At 44.2% G+C, this 20471-nt stretch overlaps 1 protein-coding gene across 1 annotated transcript in view; it reads right to left on the bottom strand.

The window, feature by feature from the left end:
* SLC1A4 (solute carrier family 1 member 4) overlaps positions 1 to 20471 on the bottom strand; it is a 35084-nt gene continuing 14613 nt past the window's right edge. The window contains exons 5-9 of the mRNA XM_044454179.1: positions 16911 to 17077; positions 11356 to 11589; positions 10313 to 10507; positions 9456 to 9590; positions 1 to 8282 (exon numbers count right to left, since the gene is read on the bottom strand). Coding sequence (XP_044310114.1) covers positions 8042 to 8282; positions 9456 to 9590; positions 10313 to 10507; positions 11356 to 11589; positions 16911 to 17077 — 972 coding nt within the window. The 3' untranslated portion in view covers positions 1 to 8041. The remainder of the gene's footprint in view (positions 8283 to 9455; positions 9591 to 10312; positions 10508 to 11355; positions 11590 to 16910; positions 17078 to 20471) is intronic.

The raw sequence follows: 20471 nt of genomic DNA, 5'->3' as shown, positions 1-20471 counted from the left end.
TTGCATTCATTCTAAAGGAATTTTATTTCAGATTCAGAAAAAATGAACAAGAATGAAAATATGATTGTTTGGGAGTGAGAGAGTTCATTGTCTGCCATAACTTGACATGATTCACTAGATTGTCCTTTCCAGCCAACAGCAGGCTGGTGATCGGGAGTCTCCTTACACATGGAGACGAAATACACAAATAGTACACAACATCAGTTCCACACCCACTTATCTACATACAGTATCTTTAGATACATTCACACATTTGGTCCTTGATAGTGACCAAGACTTTATGGAGCCACAAGTACAAAATATATATTAGGAACAGTTCTTCCATACAGAAAGACAGCTTTAGAAAATGGAGTGGTTATCTATGCAGCCAGATTAAGTTTTTGGTCTACAATGCAGCATCTGAAAATCATTCCTTTTGGGAGCTATAGATTTTTATTCCTGTGCAATGTACTAAAACAGAATAGTGAGGCATGATATAACAATATTCATTAAATGTGAGTTCAGTGCAGAATTTTACTCCACAAACTGTACAGAAACAAATGTTTTCTGCTCCTGCCTCCATTAAACAAACACCAGCTACTGTCAATTTAAGGACAAGGTGGAGAAATATCAGTTAAGCAAAGGGTTTACCAACAAGGACAGATATTTAACCACTCAGGTGAGGCCAGTGGGAACCTTCCTCAATGCAACTAGCAGCCGTGGTGGCAATGGAAGGTGATCTGGATTAGAACTGCAAGATTAAACACCCCTCCCTGCAGTACCATGATCTGGACTGGGCCCTTCTACGGCTGTTGTTTATTTAAAAAACAAACCAACCAATCACAGAGTTGTTAAATGCATGAATGACATGTAGCTTGGCCCACATTCTCCTGGGATACAGATCCATTGTTAGCCTCAGGAGATCTTCCCTCCTATCATGCATAGTTATCAGTGAGAGACTAACAGTGGCCAAGAGCAGAACTGGTCAGATGTGAGTGGGCTGAAGCACCTAAGATGTAATACAGTAAAGGCAGTGGTGTCCCAGCTCTTGTACAGAATCATCAAGTTCTCAAAGCATTACTCTTTATCACGTTGATCAAAATATACACACTCCCATTGATCAGTGGTTCATATTTAGCAGCAAAGCTCTTCAGGTCCCACCTTTATATATATGGAGTTTATATAGGCTCCATACTTATGGCCTTCAGTACAGAAAGACACTGCACTTATAGAACTCTAATAAGGTGTGGTATTTCAATTCCCCTTAAAACCTGACTAGACCTGTCATGAAAGCATATAAAGATACTGTTGAATACTGCAGATTCTTGAGATGGAAAAGTGGGCAGAAGGTTTAAATGTATGTATAGATGCCACAGCCATCCTTCTCCTTATGAGAAACAACTGAGTCACTCTGAAATGGTGTTGCTTTGAAGTAATGTTAACATGATAATCACTGCATAGCTCTGCAAGGATGCAAGTCAGTGATGCTACAGCAAGTTCAGTGGGATGGGCATTCTAAATGGGCAGAGAAACACTGCTCAGATCATAACAGAAGCTGACATTTGAGCTCTCTCAAAAAGAGAGCAGCAAGTAAACACCAAAAGGAAAAGTCTTAAAGGAGCATATCTGGTACTAAGTTATGGAGACCGGGTGAGCCCCAAAATGGTCCCTGCGAGACCAAAAGAAAATCAGGGAGTAGCAGAATCTGAAGAGATGCCTATTGCCAGACAAAGGAGAAGTCCTTGCAACAATAGCCTTTGTGCTATAGAGTAGGGAAAAACATGACATCTGGCAACAGATTGTTCTTTTTGGAATACCCTCTGAAATCTAAACTTTTTAGATTAGAATCCTCCTAAAAAGTTCAGGTCAAGTATTTTGAAAATCAACATGGCATGATTTGAGCAACAGATACTCATTCTTCTATCTAGCTTGACTTTAATCTTTTACTAACTCCTGCATTTGCTAGCAAGGGCTATTCCACTTTCCCAGGAGACGTGCTCTCTAGAAAAGAGACCAGCAAATAAGACAGAAGCGGCTTCCACTGGACTACACAGTACTCCAAGCTGTGCACAAGTTATGGCCAGGATTCAAGACTAGCCAACTAGTCCTGCCCATCCAAGGAATTCTGGTGTTTCTGTGAATCAAGGACCAGCCCTCCGTATCATTCACATAGCTCACCCTTTTGGGGACTAAAGAGAGTTTGAAAGCAGTTCATGAGATATGCCATAGGAAACTGCTGCCCAAATTATGGGGGCAAGAGAAGAGTGAAAAATTTCATTGGGCATGCTAAAGTGCTCAAGCATGTCTAAAGTATCTCTTTGAATTCATATGAATTAATTGAATCCATGTGAACTCAATAATCCTTCAGAAATTCAAATGACAAGGTTATGATTTGCTAAGCATTGCAATGCATCTTTTTTAAGCTTATTATATTACAGAGTATTACTGATTTTAAATGTGTGTGAGGTGAGGAACTGGTTTAGAAATATGTCATCTATAGACCTGTATCTATATAGATATTTATATTGATAAAGTTTCTTCCTTTATCTTCCTAGGTCCATGGAGCAAACCAGGATAAAGCCATAGCTTGACTTCATGACTGCATGCAGTCTTTGCTATGTGACATTCAGCAGCTTTTATGTGCTCAGTAACCAACAAGGGGAGACAGAAGCAGTTCTCTGTGACTGAACTGGGTTTACCAACAGAGCTTCATTAAAAGAAAAAAAGGAAAGTAAGCTCATGACTAGTGCAGCGCACCACACAGGAAACTATTCCCCTTCACCCTACTCTCCAGAAGTGCCAAGAGGCCATTTCTCTCACGTGGGGAATGCTGGGAGTTGCCGCTGAACACATCTGGAGGGCCCCAATTTGGAGAAGAGTGACCCATGTGATAGGAAGGCAGGCAGGAAGGGAAAGGCAGGCAGGATACGCAGCAAAGGGAAAGAAGATGGGGACAGCAAGAAGTATCATGAGATACAGAAAACTCACAGTAGAACTGGAATGTTGCAAACACTGTAAGAGTGTGGTGCAGATTTGCTATCGTTTCTGAAACAAGGCTAGGAATAAACCAGGCTACTGACATAATCCAAACCACATTTATACCACTGAGGGGAGGAAACATGTAAGGCACATTGTTTGGCATGCAGAAGGACCGGGTTCAATAAAATTAAAAGTACCGATCTGCAGGTGTTGGGAACGTCCACCATGACCTGATAACCTGGAGAACAGCTGCCAACCAAAGCAGGCAATACTGGATTATCGGTTAACACAGGATGATCTGGCCAAAGGCAGTTTCCTATATGCCTAGTGGAAACTTGACTAGTTTAAAGATTCACCTGAAGGCTTTCTGTATCACCCATGTGCAAAAAGCAGCTGCGTTTACTTGTTGGCACAGTACAAAAGGACATGGCACACAGTGTACAGTGTTGGGGTGAAAAGGATACAATAACCTTGAATTTGGTCCAGGCGCTGCCTGGTAGATAAGAAGTTACCACTTGCCAAAAATACTTGTCCTATACAGTTGCTCGCTACTTGCCATCTTGATTTTTCCCAGGATGAAGAGGCACAGAACTCAAACCATTAGCAAAAAATCTGCTATGGGGATGGGGGGGGGGGGGCCAGGGGAAGGGCCTTTTCAAAACAAGGAGAAAATATGCGCTGACCCAAAGGTTTTTATCTTGCCAGCGATGGCTAAAGCGCCGTATCCACCCAGCTTTGTCTCCTGAGATACTCAGCATGACCGCTATTAAGGTTTCTTACATGGCAAAAAAATGGCCCTGCTCTCAATACTGCCCTGGTTAGGCAGCTTCAGTCCCCAGCACCTTGCAACGCTCTCCAGACATTAACGGCACTGCTGGCAACGAAGGGCAAGGGAGGCAGGTTCTTTTCTATCCTAGCTGCTCTTACACAATGGCCACTGAACACTTCTGCAGAAAACACAAGTCACATTCCCCCCTCCTTTCCCATTTGCAAGTATTATGTACAATCACCACAGCCCTGTACTTTTACAGCACCTGTAAAGCAGCCTTCGCAGACTTGCACCTTCCAGGTGTGTTGGACTACAATGCTCAGCATCTCTCAGGTTATGCTGTAGGCCCTGTGTCTGGAGGGCGCCAGGTCGGAGAAGGCTGCTGTAAAGAATCAGGAGGAGGCATGCGACTGAACACACAGGGGCGTCTCAACATGAAGTCAGTTGCAGCCCAGGGACAGCCCATGGCTATGGCCCTGGGGCTCATGGAAGCACTGTGAACTGTGGGCGGACCACACGATCGAACACTTCTCTGTCGCAAAAGAAATCAAACAAGAATCCGTCTTCCTAGAAGCCTCTTTATAGGTGGCTAGCCTTCTCTTTGATGTACTCATGCTCTACATGGAGACAGCTTTTTAGGAAGCATGTGCAACCATGTGAGCTTCAAAAGAAGTTTGCTACCAAAATCCTTCACTCCTTACACCCTTTGTCCTATGTGCATACTTGTCTCTACCAACCAACATTACTCAGTCCTTCCATGCCCAGTTTCTGCTTTCTAAGCCCTCAACATTTACCACGCTTGGAATATTCTGTACACTTCTGGTCATCGCATGTTGAAAAAGGTACTGCAGCACCAACAGGATGATCAGGGGGCTGTAGCAACTTCCCTTTGAGGAAAAGATGCAATGCTTGGGACCCTTTTTTCCTAAAGGCAAGTAAGGGGAATATGACAAAAGTTCATAAACTTGCCACGGTGGGAAAAATGGACAGGAAGATTCCCCCGCTTTCCCTTCTCATAATACTAGAACCCGGGCCCATCCAGTAAAGTGGAATCATAGGAAATTTAGGATGAAGCAGCTACCAACCACATAGGCCTTTCTTCTTCCATTCTATAAGACACACTAGGTAAGATGTCTTATGTAGGTAAGAAAACCTACCCCTTCTGCAGTTAATAGTGTGTCTGTGATGGAAGGACTATTTAAAATTGGACAGAATTGTACTGGAGGAAAGCACTAAACTAACTCTTCCTCAGCCTATTCCAACATAGGCTGTGGGTGGGGGGGGGGGGACCCAAAGCTGCTTTTAAGTTTTAAAAAAACATGGTTAGAAATATGATTGGGGATATTCTGTCTAGCTGGCCATTACTGACTGCAAGTTGTATAGTTGTTCTTGCAAAAGCTACTATTGGGAAATTACTGAGAGAAATTGAGATATTTCTTCTGTGCTTAAAAGTTACTGATATTAATTTGAACCACTGGGAGAGTTGTTTACCTTCTGAACTGCTTAGCTTCTTGCTTTAAAATGTGCTAAATCAATTGAGACTATTTGCTAATCACTGTTCTCCAACTGGATTGATTGTTCCATGAAGTCTGTAAGCTCACATATGTAATTTTAAAGTGTAACCCAACCCACATACTCCAAATCAGTAAGCTGGTGCCAGGAAGAAGGAAAATGTGCATTGACTTTCTCTGCAGTGTAATCCTCTGAATCTCTAGCTATACATCTGCTTTTCATAAGGCAAGATACTCGTGGCAAAGTCAGGCAGCTCAAAAGACCCCAACTCTGCCAATGTGCCCCATCCTTTCTGGCAGTGTGTGCTCAGCACATTATGCAAGGGACAGATGTAACTGTATGACTTAATGATTATCTAATGAAAAAGCAATGCAATTATTTACAAACTGTATCATTATTGCAAAAGAGAATCTGGCAATTTGTGCTGGCAGCAGCACAAGACAACGCACTAGCTGGGACGCTAAACTACAGCAACACCTTTTGAAATCAGCATGTGGCCTTTTGCTACAGGACCCAGCTAAAGCACTTTGCAGGGCAGACTTCTCTGTATACTACAAGAGTACATTTGCAAAGGTTCAACATCGTAAAAGGCAAAATGGGGAAAATCCAATTCAGTTTTTCTCATCAGAACCAGGAGGGGGCTGATCCCTGTGCATCCTCAAAATCTACTGTGAATGGCTGAAGATGTTTTTGGAGCAAATGGGGGTGGTTCATGAGGAAGGAGAAAGTCCCACTGAGCATGCAGGCTTCTGTTCACATGACAGGACATCTCTGCTCTCGTATGTCCCCACATGAAAAGGAAGACTTCTGGAATGGGGCCGCGTACACATACAATCTTTTCAAGGATTTTCTCTAAATGTCACTCTACTTAACAAAGAAGGGCAGTTGCAATAAGTATTGGGAAGATATAAAAATGAGCAAGGTTGTTTGAGATAAAATAGATATCTATCCAAACAAAATTTTTACCTTTCTGCCAAGTTCTTCACAAACCTGCATCTGGGATTATCCCATTTATCCTACACAAGATGAATCCTGTCCCTATGGGCAGAAATGCATGGCAGGGCAAGGGATGCATGCAAGACCTGATTCAAAACATAACCCCACGTCCTGACAGGATGGTGTTAAAATTCTGATAAGGAGCTGCTCAGGGTGCAGTAGAAAGGCTGAGTTCAGCCCTCCCCTCCAAAGAGCCAGCAGGCAATACTTCATGCCTACCGGTCGGGGGGACACATTCACAGCTCTGGCTCCTCTTTCAGGCTTTATCCAAGAAAAAAATCCACCTACTGGCTTGCATTTTTTAAAGGCTTTATCATTTATGACAGAAACTTGGTTGGAGAAGCTATGCCATCCTGCAGATCTGCCCTACATGAAGGGGGAGAAAGAGCTTCACAAGGACTCAAGGGATACAGAAGTGGACTAGAGATGCTTGTTCAGTTCTAGGAGATAATCTGGATCATCTTTCTTGTGCAAGGAGAGTAAGTGGCCAGAACTGCTTGTTTGGTGACAAACACACATTGGCTACCAAGCAGTGCCGGTACAGGTTCTTCCTTCTTTCTTTTAACCAAAGCTCAATGGTGATTTGGAAGCCACATTCTGATTTAAATGCTGTGTAAAAAAATAGGCTTTGTGAGATATGGCACGTATGCCCTGCATTAGTTTTAGCCAACTCTGCAATATGCCTTCCCTTATTAGACATAAAAAGAAAGTTGTATTGGCCAATACATCTCCAAACATTAAGAGATCCACAGTAACAACCTGTTCATGGTTGAAAACTGCAGCTGATTTGCCGATTATTCTCCGAATAGAAGGTACTCCCAGGTCAGGAGCAACCTGCTCCTCCCATCTATAATGGACCTTCAGGAAGCAAGGGGTCCTTCTTTTTGGGAGCACATGCTAAAGCAAAGAACAAACACTTCCAGCCACAGCATGGTGTTCTAGGAAAGATGATTCTTTGGTCTGCATTCTTGAAGGCTTGGGGATTAATGGATAAGGGGTACTAACCTGCGGCACCAGCAATAAGCAAGTTAGTGTATCTTCTTGGAAAGGTTAGATCAGTTTTTGCTTCAACTGGTTGAAGCATGCTATGAATGTCAGTACCTAACCTGCCTCCAGAATGCTCATTCATGTGACAAATACATCTCCCCCATGTAAACAAAAGTCTGACATTAAGAGCTGAGAGGTTCAAAGGCAATTTAAGTGTCTTGTAGGAAGATAATCTTAGAAGGTGCCACATAAAGGTTATTGTGACCATTTTTGTACCCAGTGGTGCTTCAGCTTCTTATGTCCCATAATCTGTGGTCTGAAATCAAGATAAACGGTCCCTCAGGGAGGGGGCATCTTTCAAAACACAATATATAACTGGAGGAATCTCAGTTTTCTCTTCCTTTATGACTCAGGCAAGCCAAGTGGCCAAACCTGGCCTGTTCCAACTTTCACAACCTACCCTGCAGGATGGGCCTTTAATGTTAGTCAACCAAAAGAAAGACTTCCTGAAACTTCATATCGGAACATGTGTGCTGCATACTTTTGTACACATGCATAAATATGAAAGACCCCAATCACACCACAAGGGTTTCCTGTTCTCAAAGGAGGGGTGGGGTGGGGAGGGGAGAAACATACCACACACACACTATCTTGCACACACAGTCTGTAGCTGGCATACCACTGTGCTCCAGACCAGTGGAATGGAAAATGGACACATCTTTCAATGCCACATGGCTGCAGGGCCTCTCCATAGTTAAAGATGTTGTCTCCAACGCTCAGTATCAGCAGAATGTCCCCCTTTCCTTCCCCTCCTCTTCTTCATAGAACAGATTCTTTTGCTTCTAGATCTTTCGTACTAGACAATGGAGTGGGGTTGGCTTGATTCTTGTGCGTTACCAGAGGTGATGTCTCCCCTTCAGCCTTGCTGTTTGGAATGGCTTCTACGTGGACTTCGTTTAGTTCTGCCTCTTTCTCCTTGGCTTCTTTTTGATTCAGATAATGAAGGATGCCTGCTCCAAAGGCATCCCCTTCTACGTTCACAACCGTGGTGGTCCGGTCCCTAGTCCATAAGAAAGGCATACAAGCAGGTTTAACACGTTTTACCCAGACAGAAGAGATGCTTGACGCTGATGAAATTTCACTGAAGATGTCACTCAATGACGGAGATTTTACAGATTTGTCATCCAACATGGTTCATTTAACAGTGAACACCTGCACACCAGACCAGGGATATCCCGAGAAGCTGAACAGGGCTGCTCATAAACGGAAACAGCCCCACACTGTCCAGGGGGTGCTGGCAGAGCCAGGCGGCTGGCTGCACCCCCCGGCTCTCTTGCTGCACCTCTGTTGAGCCGGCCAGCAAGTGGGTGCCTCCACTTGGCAGGCCCACAGGAACATGGCCCTGCAGGGGCGGGGGGTCCTTTGGGTCCCCACAGAAACACATGGAGGAAGAGAGCATCAACAGCATTAGACCCTTTCAAGCAGCCTACTGAACACCAAGTGCTCCTGGAAGAGGCTGTGATGGAGATGCTTTGGTTCAGCAACTTGCTGCTGGAGATGTTTGGTATAGAAACAGGTCTACTTGATTTTCTTTCTTCTTGACTAGAGATAATTGTTCTTATTTATAACCCAGTATTTGGGTCTCACATGCATCTTCTCTTCCACTGCTTTGGGGCAAAACACTGTAAGTGCTCGTTTTGCCCCTTACATTGTGTAACAGAAATGCATCACTTCCTATTTCCTATGGAATGAAATGGAACTTGACACACATTAGCTGCTTTTTTCCACACTCCCTTCCTCCAACAGGCAAGAACATCCACTATCGCAGGGGCACAAATAGCCAAAGCAATTACTTCTTGTTTCCTCCAGCAGGAAGAAATAAGTGACAAACGGTGGGGCACAACAGCCCTTTCCTTGATGTCAGCACACGTGAAAGTGGCTCCCAGGGCTTATAGGGCTTATTAGAATCAGTGGCCACTCTAAGTGCCCAAAGGCTTAGAGGCATGTGGTGTCCAAGGACTCAACTAGACATGGCCACAGAAATCCCCAGGAATCGGCAGAGGTGAGGGGAACGGATTCTCGGTTCCTTAAGGACTTCCTGTTTTGTCTTGCTATCCACCTATTTTCTGAAATGTAAGCCCTTCTCAACAGGGAGGTCCGTTCATGCCATTAACGTCCCACATACTCATGTACCCCAAATAAAGGCACAGAGGGGCAGGTATCTGGTACTTACACAATCCAGTCCACAGCCAATATGAGAGAGATATCGTTGGTGGGAAGTCCAATGGCCTCCAAGATAATAGCGATGGTCAGAACGCCTCCCGCCGGGATCCCAGCAGCTCCCACACTGGACGCTGTAGCAGTCACACTGTCAGCACAAGTTAGCATGGGTCAGTGCTGTTTAGAAATCGCAGACATACCTCAAGAAACTGAAATGGCTAGAGAGATCTAAAACCTGTGCTTTTACTGCCAGGGGTATCGCCTTCCTTCCTACATGCTGTGGTGGATCCTCTGCAATAGCCTTGAGTGTAGCACACTCATCCCGTGTGCATCACATTCATAACTGAAAGGCACAGGGACGTCTCCAAGCCATTCAGTGAAGGCCTGAATCACAGACGCAAGCCGCGTCATGGGTCCCGGGGCTTGCTCCCAGGTAGGTGCGTGAGGCTCTGTGGTCTTGACTGCACACCCAGGCACTGCTTCCTTTCACAGCAGCCCTCCCCAGCGTCCAGATTTTTTGGACTGAAACTCCCCAACCTGTGACTACTGGCCATGCTGGCTGGGGTCCCTGAGCACTGAAACCCCAAGCAGCTGGAGGGTGCCAGGTTGGGGAAGGCTGTTCCACAGGTTCAGTCAGTGAGATGACTGAGTTCAAAGCATGCCCAGCATGCTTTGAACTCTTATTCACGACAGTGAAATATATGAAAGGCACACTTTCTAGCTGGCAGTCTAGCTAAAGAGCAACACGGTAAACCTGAAGAAAGCAAACTGTTCTTTCTCTAGTCGGTCTGTATCTCTAGAGATGCCTGCTGCTAATATACAACGGAGAAGGTTGCAAGTGCAGATACACTGGTGTGAACGTCAACTTACAGGATAGTAAAGATCTGCCCAAAGTTGAGGTCAAAGTTGTTCAGCTGAGCAATAAAGACAGTGGCTACGCACTGGAAAATAGCAGCTCCATCCATATTCACAGTAGCGCCAATTGGCAGAATAAACCTGCTAATCCTTTTGTCTACACCATTGTTATCCTCTATGCATTTGATCATTGATGGAAGAGTTGCAGAGCTAGATGTGGTTGGGAGAGAAGCACATCGTCATCAGGTCTGGCAATGTTCTCTGTAACCTGAAATAAGAATCCAAGTGACCAGATTTGCCTGTCAGCCTAGCCCTGTTATGCACAATTCCAGTTACATGCTGTTCCACGAAACTAGGGAACTAAAGAGAGTTCCACATTTTTCATTTCCAAAAGATACATCCAAACCTTATGAAAAAACACAGGAAGGGTGGTCTCCAGTACATCTTTACTATTATTACTATTATTTCACTTTTGAGCTATGTTATGACTAGTTTAAAGAGATTTTCTAAGAAACCAGGGTGGAACAGATTTCATTATTTGTCTTGGTGGCAAAACGCAGGCACCTTGCAATGCTCAACAACGGGATATCTCTTAAATTGCACTTCTACTACATCTACATGTTCTTTGGCTTTTGCAAGCACATTCCTGTCCAAGTCTACTCAGGAGCAGGTTTCATCAAGCTAAGGGGGCATACTCTGAGGTAAGCAGTTATACTATTAGAGCCATGGAGCTCTGACAGTCATCTCTTTGGGCTGTCTTCCCGAATCATTTGCCTTCCAGATGTTTAGGTCTATAGTTCCAGCATGGACCATGCCAACTGGGACTGATGCGAGTTGAAAGCCAAAACATACGGAAGGGGCTGGTTTGAGGAAGGCTGTATTAGGGGTACATCTGAGCATGCCTCACATTCGAAAGCTGAAATCAAACCCCATGAGAACCCCTTGTTTTTCGAGAAAAGGCACAGAAACTTCTAAGAAGGTGCTTAGAATAGACATGTTACTCTGAGTTAGAACAATGATATTCAACTTTTCAGAAACAAAAGTAAAAATCAACCAACCTGGAACAAGTAGCAAAGGCTGTTGTGAATGGCGTTATAAGTCCTAACAGAAATGTAAAAGGGTTTTTGCGTGTGAAGGCAAAATAAATAAGTGGTAGAACAATCCCTCCGTGGATAATATGGCCCAGAATTGAAGCAAATATATATTTTCCGAGGCTTGTCACCAGTAGGACAATATCGTCCATTTCCACAATCTTGCTTCCAACAAGGAACATTATGCCAAGAGGCACATACCTGAATAGAAATCATCACCCAACATTAGTTAGGAACAAGGGTTTTCAATTATCATATACTATACTAAACAAAAACATGCCAAGAAGACACCATGCTAGGCATATCGAATATTGAATAACACTGAATTTAAAACAACTGTAGAAGCAGGCCTTGACTATTTCTTGGGTCAACTTGGCCTGGTGGGAAAGTAGATCACATGTATGGCTGAAAAAACCATTAGCAGTCATTCTTGAGAGGATTCAAGATGCGGTGAATCACACCTATCTGCAATAACCTATGATGTAGTCTGTGTCTGTTATAACTGATGAGGATTCGCATTTTGAGCCATAACTTTTCCATTAAAAAAGTGTACCCTTCCTATATTGCCTGTCCTTCCACAAACCTTTCTCTTAAAAAAATACCCCCCCCCCCCCCCTATTCCTTTACTTTTTTTTTTCAAAGGTTTATGCTCTCAGCTTATCCCAAGCTAGGCCTGGAACAATCATCCAGCTTTGACAGAAGAAAATAACAAAGTTGTAGTTACAAATGTATTTCTGCTCCCATAGCAGAGTTGTCACTAGTCCCTTCATGTACTGGCTGAGATGCAACACTTCAAGGATGCTGGTGAACCAGAGTTTGAACACAGAACCATCATGCTCAACTTAAATATGTGGCTAGGGATATATTCTGGCAAGATCCAGTGTTGGTCTAACTTAGGTCTCGTTCATTTCAGCCAGCTCTAAGTAGGATGAACACTGGATGCAACCCAATGGAACAGCACCTGTTGGCTGAGGGCAGAGTCCTATGAGTTGCATCTCCCATAATTGTAAGCCTCACACTCGGAGGCTGATGATCATCCTGTGCAGGGCAGAAGGAGCAGTGGCAGTGATCTTGGTCTCACCTTCTCCCACACTGCATTTTTTACTAGGTGGGCCTTTTGCCCATTTAGCTGGGGCATTTTGGAGGGGGAAAAAAAGATTCTGGACAGGCCTCAGGACAACTCATATCCTGCCTTCTCCGGACTCCAGCCCTCCCTGTGCATCAAAACACCCCCTTCCTTGCCCTCTCAAGGGCCGAGTTCCCAGCCCTGAAGGCCAGCCAGCATGGTTCCTTCTCTGGCAGTTGCAAGGAGAAAGGGGGTCAGATCTCTGATGTTGCCCTCTAAGGTCAGAGCACTGTCTCCAGTCTCGGCTCAGAAAATCCAAACTATCCCATGTCTTCTCAGGTGGGCCATGGTATTGTTGCCTCCAGTTTTCAAAAAGGCCCAGTGTTTAACCCAGGAGATCATCAACAGGGCTTTCCTGTGGGAAGCAATGGATCCGCCTTGGTGGCAATACTGAGCCCAAAGGAACAGTGGCCGGCCTGGCTACAACCAAGTGTCTTATGATCCTGCACAGAACTGGAGCATGGAATCCAACAGTGTCGTCATTTCAGATCCCAAATCCTTAACTTAATTCTTTGACCCCTTAATCTAGAGCAGATGCTTTTTTCCTCAAATTGCTCATTAGGATTTGGAGGAAGATTTTAATTACCACAAAATTAGAAAGGTAGTACTGAGAATGTCTGTTTGAGAGCTGAGTCCGTAATCTACAAAGAGGAGGATTATATGATGACTGATTAACTTGGACTGCTGGCTTAGCAACAGCCAGAGACAAAAAGTCATCACCTATCAGGTTGTACAGTATCACATGAATTATTCTTTAAATTAAAAACCTTAAATTGCTCTAATCCAAATCCCTAACAACATGTACTAACATAAAGGTCTAGTTTCTAAGGTGATACATTTTTTAGAATTTGTTCTACTGCTTGGGGACAAATTCCCTTCTCCTCAATCCCTGCCACTGGTACTTTTATTAAAATGAAAAATGATGTAGCAATTTAAATCTCCAACCTGTGGCAGAGACTTCAGGCACCTCAAGGCAGAGGTCTTAATTGGTTTGACTGAGATGGATTTATTCAATAAGATGTAAGACGTCCAATTAAAAAGTCTTAGAAAAAATGACAAATGTAAATGTTGAAGGCATCAGCTTAACAGAGACTTTTTTCTCGAGTGGGTGGGGGGCACACAACTCAGGATGGTACTTTAAGAAGACAGAGGCATCCAGACTCCAAGAAACATACAGGCACAATTTATGAATTTAAAGTAAGAGTTGTGTGGGGAAGGTGACTTCCACTTCCTTCCCCATGCCGGATGACTGAGTTGTTTCCATTTTCTGAATCAGCCTGAAGGTTGCCACCAGCAATCAAGTCCTCTAACAACAGCCACGCAGACATGTGAAGGGGTGAGCTAGGATGAGGGCCAAGGTTCCCTTTTGCACGGGTACAGCTTCTGGGAACCACTGGTTTGTGCAGCTGTTGCCTGACGGGTCTGGGATCCCTGGCCACGTGGCAGCATCTTTCTGAACATCATTACTGCCAATGACCAAGATGGAGGGGAGAAGGGTCACAGCCCAGTGGTACACCTCTGCTGGGCATTCAGCAGGACCCAGCATCTCTAAGCAGGGCTGGAAGAGCTCAAGTCACCGTCAACAGTCCCAAGATGCACAATGGGCTTTAGGTTGCCCTGTGCTAAAGAGTCAAGTCCTATGTCATCTGCCCAAGGGAGATGAAAGAAAGCAGTGTTTTTGAAGGCCAGTGACCTTTCATAAACCCCTGGCACTAATCTTATCTCAAAAGGGGGCTGACAGATTTGTGTGTCCATGGCCACTCCCCTCTTAAACCAACAGTCCATGCAAAGTTGGCAGAGTGGAGTCCAGATCAGCTGGTCACTCCCCTGGGAAGGTCTGGCTCTCCAAGCAGCTGTTTAATGAGCAAACCATATCTTTGCAACACCTGCTGTTGTTCTATGTCCAGAGAACTTACTGGGGAACAGGTGCCATTGAATGCAGTGGGACTTTTGAGTAAACTTGTTTAGGCTTGCACGGAGATATTTAAAGCTTTAAACTTTAAAGTTTAAAGGGAATGAAAAAATGTTATTACCATTGCATAGCTGGCATGCACATGCAATCCCAGCTATTGGACATGGAAACAGGGCTTCAGTGACCGAAAGTTTCTGCTTCCAGTTGTGTAATCACAGTAATTATTAACAGGTACTTAAGCAAAAGTCTCTATTGCATCTTTTTAAATGTAGAACTCTGTTTCTAGGTGATTTAGGGCAATATGAGAGGGCTTACACCACGAATGAGACACCAGTAGGAAAGAAAGTGGAAAAATGTACATTTCTCATACAAGCTCCAATTTGGATGCCAGGAAGTACTTCCTGACAGTTAGGACCTCCAGGGTATGGAATGGGCTTCCATGGCAGGTGGTTGAAGCCCCATCAGTGAGGGTGTTCAAGAATAGGCTGGACTTGCACATGGTAGGCATGTCATGAGCAGAGCTGGCTGGAGCTGGGGGTCAGACTAGATGGCCCAGGGGACCCCTTCTGACTCACTCTGTTTCTGTGTTTCTAAGCTGTGCACTTTGAACCCACCATATTCAGCCAGGATATAATCTGTTCACCAACTGGTAGAAGGGAACAAAAATGCCTTTGGGCATTGCATATAACATGCCTTGCCCTCAATGAGATGCTACAGCAACGTTCCAAGCTGAAAACACACATGGCTAGATTCAGCAGCTCACTCAGCTGTACTTAGGACCCACTGGAACACTAATGTGAAAATTGAAACATTTGTGGTGATTGTCTTGTTGACTGTCAGTTACAGCCCTTCCAACATACCATTTGAGCACTTTGGAGGGACTGTCATCACCAGTCAACTCAAGAGATTGTGGAACTCAATTTGGGGGGAAAAGAGGTGAAAGGAAAAAGCTGAAGCAAGCAAACAAAAAAAGGTGGGGGGGGGGACTTGCAAATGCAGTGGGAAGAAGCAAAAAGGTAGTTTAGCCACCAAGTCTCTTGTGTGACCAGCTAGAGGACCAGGAGTATTGGACAACCCATGGTCAGCCTGATGAACTGTCCAGCTCACTGTGGGTTGTTCCGTAGCAGCTAACCCACCATTGTCTATTTGCAGGGTGGCTTAGCAAGACCCGGAATCATAACCAACATGTAAGATTACAACAAACTCTGTAACATATGGGTTTCTCCCCCTCAACACACACACACTGAAGGTGCACTGATTCCAGCTTTGAGCTTATGGTCAAGCTCAGGTTTAGGTGCACATATTCTCCGCGTAATAAGTATTCCCAAGTAAGAAAAATACAGTGACTGACAGTTTTGACATAACAAGATCACACAGAATAGAAAAACCTCTTCCATTATTCTGGTAAATTATGTATTAGTACCCCAGATAAATAGTCAGACCCGTATCTTTGCTTCTTGAGCTGGTTTGTTCCTTATTCCCTCAAACTGAAGATTGCATGCATGTACATACACACGAATGCAACTGTGCCAGTGTGCCTGTAAGAGAGCACTAAAGCAACACTGTGCAAGCACTATCTGTTCACTAAAAATGTGAGCACAGAAAAAAGGCTCAATATGGTGGTGCTACAAATGCAAACCTATTTCAGAGGTGCTGGTACACATTAGCTGCATTGTACTGTTTTTACTGATGCCAACACAGATGTTTTCCAGTAATTATTTCTGGAGAAAGCTTGCATTTTAAACACTTGCCAGTGTAAGGATCACCTCCCTCTGGCCCACCTGGCTTCCCTATTTCAGAGAGCTATGTCTCCCTCTCTCAGGTCCACAGGATGGCCTTATTCTTGATGAGTCTTGTCTATCAGTGACAAGGAGAAAATGATTCCCACTGTACATTTCTCACTCCAATTGACTTGGCTGGAAAAGGATTCATAGGAAATTCATCCAAGTGCTCTGTATGATTGGCACATCCAGCTTCCTTGCTCTTTGGGATTGGAAGATTTCCTCCCCATGTCAAACCCTCCCCTGAGCCTGCAGGAACAAAAATGGGGTTTACTCCTACTTTGCAATATGCCATCCTTTGGCATAAACTGAACAACTTGGGTTGCCTTATCGTAAATGGATTTGTTTCTTTTGGATGCTACCAACCTCATTCCCATCACCCTAATAAAGCCTCTTTAATATAAAGCCTGAGATTTAACTGTATCCTCCTGACCTCCCGCCTCTGTGGATTATTCCCTTGCATGCCAGATTGCTTGCTCCTACTACAAACCTGTAGCAGGAAAGTGTAATCAGGCAAAGCTCACCCAGAAATGGCTGGGCAGACAGCCAGCAGTTGCCTTGTCCCAGGAAAAATCGCACAGATTTGTGGTCCCACTAGGTCAGAACAGTGTGCTGGATGGAGTGGTGGATCAGCACTAAGAATTGTTCTAAACCTCACGCCAAATGGGAGATTCTTCACAGCACTGTCCTAAAGAACACTCACCACATAATCCAGGATACTAAGACCATTGTTGCCTCATTGAAGGAATTAAAGAAACGAATGAGTTCTTCACCTTCAGGGCCAAGCTTTTTCAAGGCTACTCCCAAAACCAGGGCAAAGAGGACCAGCCCCAAGATGTTCATTCCTTCTGTTTCAGTGCCAACAGGGAACTGAAAAACAGCACACACAAAAACATTAAGAGTCTCAATACTGAACTCCAATTGTATAAAGCGAGATCTTCTAGTTGGCTCTTTCTCTTTCCCAAGGGTGTGGAATGGATAAAAACCACACGCAAAATCTTGTTAAAACAACCAGGACTGAATTCAAAAGGGCCTGTCTCTGGACATGAATATAAACACCTTTTTAAAGGGATTTTCATAAGAGTCTCTTGAATGAAGTTAGTGGATTCTTCACCATTCATAATGGTAACATTAGGACTCAAAACTACTGTGGAATTAACAGAAGTACATTTGGAACATTTCAGTTGGTCTCTGCTCTTTTGGAAAAACAGAAGGTTCACATTCATTTACTTTTCTGTGGAAAATATTGATTGATATCATCAAATTTATCTTGAAATACCTTTCCTTGGACTATTTAAGCTATGGATTATGACAGGCACATTCTTCCTGTTACAGATATAACCATGCAAGCACAAGCATCAAAAGGAACTTGAGCCTCCACTGTAATGGGCTTGTGGATAAATGACAAGGGCACCCTGAAGAGCTGTACTTGTCTCCAAGCATTTGTTTCTTCAGCACATTAGCAACACAGCAGGAGTCCACAAATTTGGCTGGCCTTGGTACTAGATGTTACTTGTGATCCCCTCTCCCCACCTGCAGGTAGAGGACTTGCAGAGTGGAGAAGGCTGCCTTTCCCTTTGTTCTGGCAAGAGCGATGCTTGCTCTACCTGTCACCTTGCCCCCAACGGCCAACATGAAGGAAAGGTCGGGGTCCAGCCTCCAAGAATCCCTGGGGCTCAAAAGGAAAGGCAGGTGCCTTCGCCAGTCTTGTGCCATGCTCTGAGGGCCCTCTTTGGAGAGAGCTTGGCTGCCTCTGGGTGTTTTCAGCTCCACAGGAGGTGAGAGGGAGAGTTCAGCCATTCCCACCTCCAGTCCAGAGAGCTCAGGAAGGGGTGGTCTTTCTCTCCTACCTTACAGTAAGTGAGAACACCCCCCCCCCCAATGTTTTATAATGCTTGGAGAATTTGGGGGAGCAGTCTCCTGCATACACTGTCATTTTTCAGATGGGAAAAATGCAAGAAAAGCAATGAGAAAACAAAGGAGGGTCACATGTGGAAGATACTGTTCCTCATACATGTCTGGATGAACCCTGGCTTCCTGGGTTGTTTGATTAAAAGCACCAAAGATTGAGAAAAGAAAATAATGTCTAAGAAGACACTGGTGACAATCAAAGACAAACATCAAATGTTGTATAATAATGTATTTGCCCTCGTGATGAGATATATCTAAAATATATCTGTTCTGTGCTTAGCAGAGATGCAAGGGAAGAGATGGCTTAAAGAGTCTCATTTTCTCCAAAATCTTGGATGTCCAACAAATATTATGCTGTGTTTCTAAGTTACACACAGAGTTCCATTACTCCAAAGCACTGGGAGGTATGAAAATGAGAGAAGGAATCCACATTGTTAAGTGCCCCAAAGACACATCAAAATCTTATGGGAGAAAATAAAATGGGGGGAAATGTGTGCCTGAAGAGAAAGAGAGAGAGAAGCAAGGAGAGTGGGGAGAAACTCCATACATATAACTCTTGTCCTTTTTAGCCCAAACTGAAATATTACACAGTCCACTAATTCTTCACCCCATTTCTCCATTTAAGTGGCATTCCCTCCTCCTCTCTGCAAACAAGGTTAGCAGTTCCAAATCAAATGAAGAACAGTATGCTATGCTGCACTCATGTGTAAAGATGCTCCAGTGCTTGTGTACCGAAGAAAACCTTGCAAGTTTTGACACATATTTGCAAAGTAAACAGGGCTCAGGAATACTGCTGGACAGAAAAGTCACTGAGGGACACTTCATTTCTTTTCTCTCACACTTTCTCCAATATACACCATTATTTCCAAAGCTGCTTTGGAATCAAGACGAATCTGCTGACACTTCTTTACATACAGCTGCAGTGCATCATACTGAACATGTTTGCACAAAACAGCAATTCACCGTGGGTAGCCTCCTTGTTTTGTGGAAACATGGCACCCTGACAACCCATAGCTTGTTCTAGGGACTGCTGGACAGGTGAGAGGTTGTCACTGGAGAACAACCCTACCATGAGACCAAGGAAATAGAGAGTAAGCCATTCAGCAACCCCTCCCACCACCCTTGCCAAGTTATCCTGAGCCACCACAAGTGACAGCCCCTCCAGCAATGACCAAACACCACTGTTCAGTTTCCCTACTCCACCCACAATACTTTTTAGTTGCCACTCCACTCTTTTTTTGCAATCTTCTTGTGATCTCTGGCAGTGTCAGCCACCGTCAACCATCCAAAGTGCCCAAGTGACAAACTGGAGCAGTTGTCAGTGGTTTGTCATCTTAAAACACTATTTTTAGGCACCAGAAATAAATGCTAAAATTTTTATAAGTTGGTGGTGGTTGGGAGTTCAGAGATGCACAAGATACACCTTCAGCTAACCAGAATGTGAAGTCTTGCCTATAAGCACCTGTTGACAAGTGCAGTAGGTACCAGCTGTGAGCAGAGACCAATAGGTAATTTTGTTATTTTGGGTCTTATACTACAAGTGTCAAATGGGGTATTGTCAAGCAAAAAGTAAGGATGCCGAAAAAAAAAATCTTTGCTTGCAAAATAGGGTGGCAAGCATATCACCCCCTTTGCAGCAGGACCTTCCAGATTTGAAGTTTAGACCTGACAGTTCTCAATGTCTTCAGTCTTTTCCACCCTTTTCCAAGACCATATGTAGGCGGTCAAGAATCGAAAAAAGTGCATCCCACCTCATTTACCAAACTGTGGATCTTTGACAGCTGTCAAAACAGAGGTTCTTTGAAAGACTTTTTCATAGCAGACACATTCCAGGACACTGTTCAGCTGTGGCTTCCTTTTTAGGACCACATACTTGCTTAAGTCCAAACAAAAACAGAACATAAAAATTGAGAACATTTGCAGATTTTGTTTACACTAAAAAGTAATTTTAAAAGGAAGTGATGAACCTGCGACAGGTAGCTGTGAAATCAATGTGTCAAACCAGCTGTCAGTGCAGCCTTCAAATCAGAGACTGTGGAAAGTGATCCTGGGAGACAGAAGAGGTAAAATGGGGAAAAGGTCGCGGAGAGTGCAAAGTGACTTGCAGTCACAGCAGAGGGAATGCCGGCCAGTCAGTCTGCCGTGAACGGCATCCATGAGAGAACGAGGAGGCAAGCAGGACAAGAGCCTGATTACCTGCTGGGTGCATGGCAGGTTGTCTCACAAACAATCCACCTCATGTAACCAACCTATCTGCAGGTGGCTTATTGTGATAGGCCACTGGCTTGATCCTACACTGAACAGAAAGAATTATAAGGAAGGAAGCATTTCTCACTTCTCTTCCTCCGTACAG

This window comes from Varanus komodoensis, unplaced genomic scaffold, assembly GCF_004798865.1.
Source record: "Varanus komodoensis strain SLA01 unplaced genomic scaffold, ASM479886v1 scaffold7_3, whole genome shotgun sequence".
Lineage (NCBI taxonomy): Eukaryota > Metazoa > Chordata > Lepidosauria > Squamata > Varanidae > Varanus > Varanus komodoensis.
This window is presented reverse-complemented; position numbering and strand designations above follow the sequence as displayed.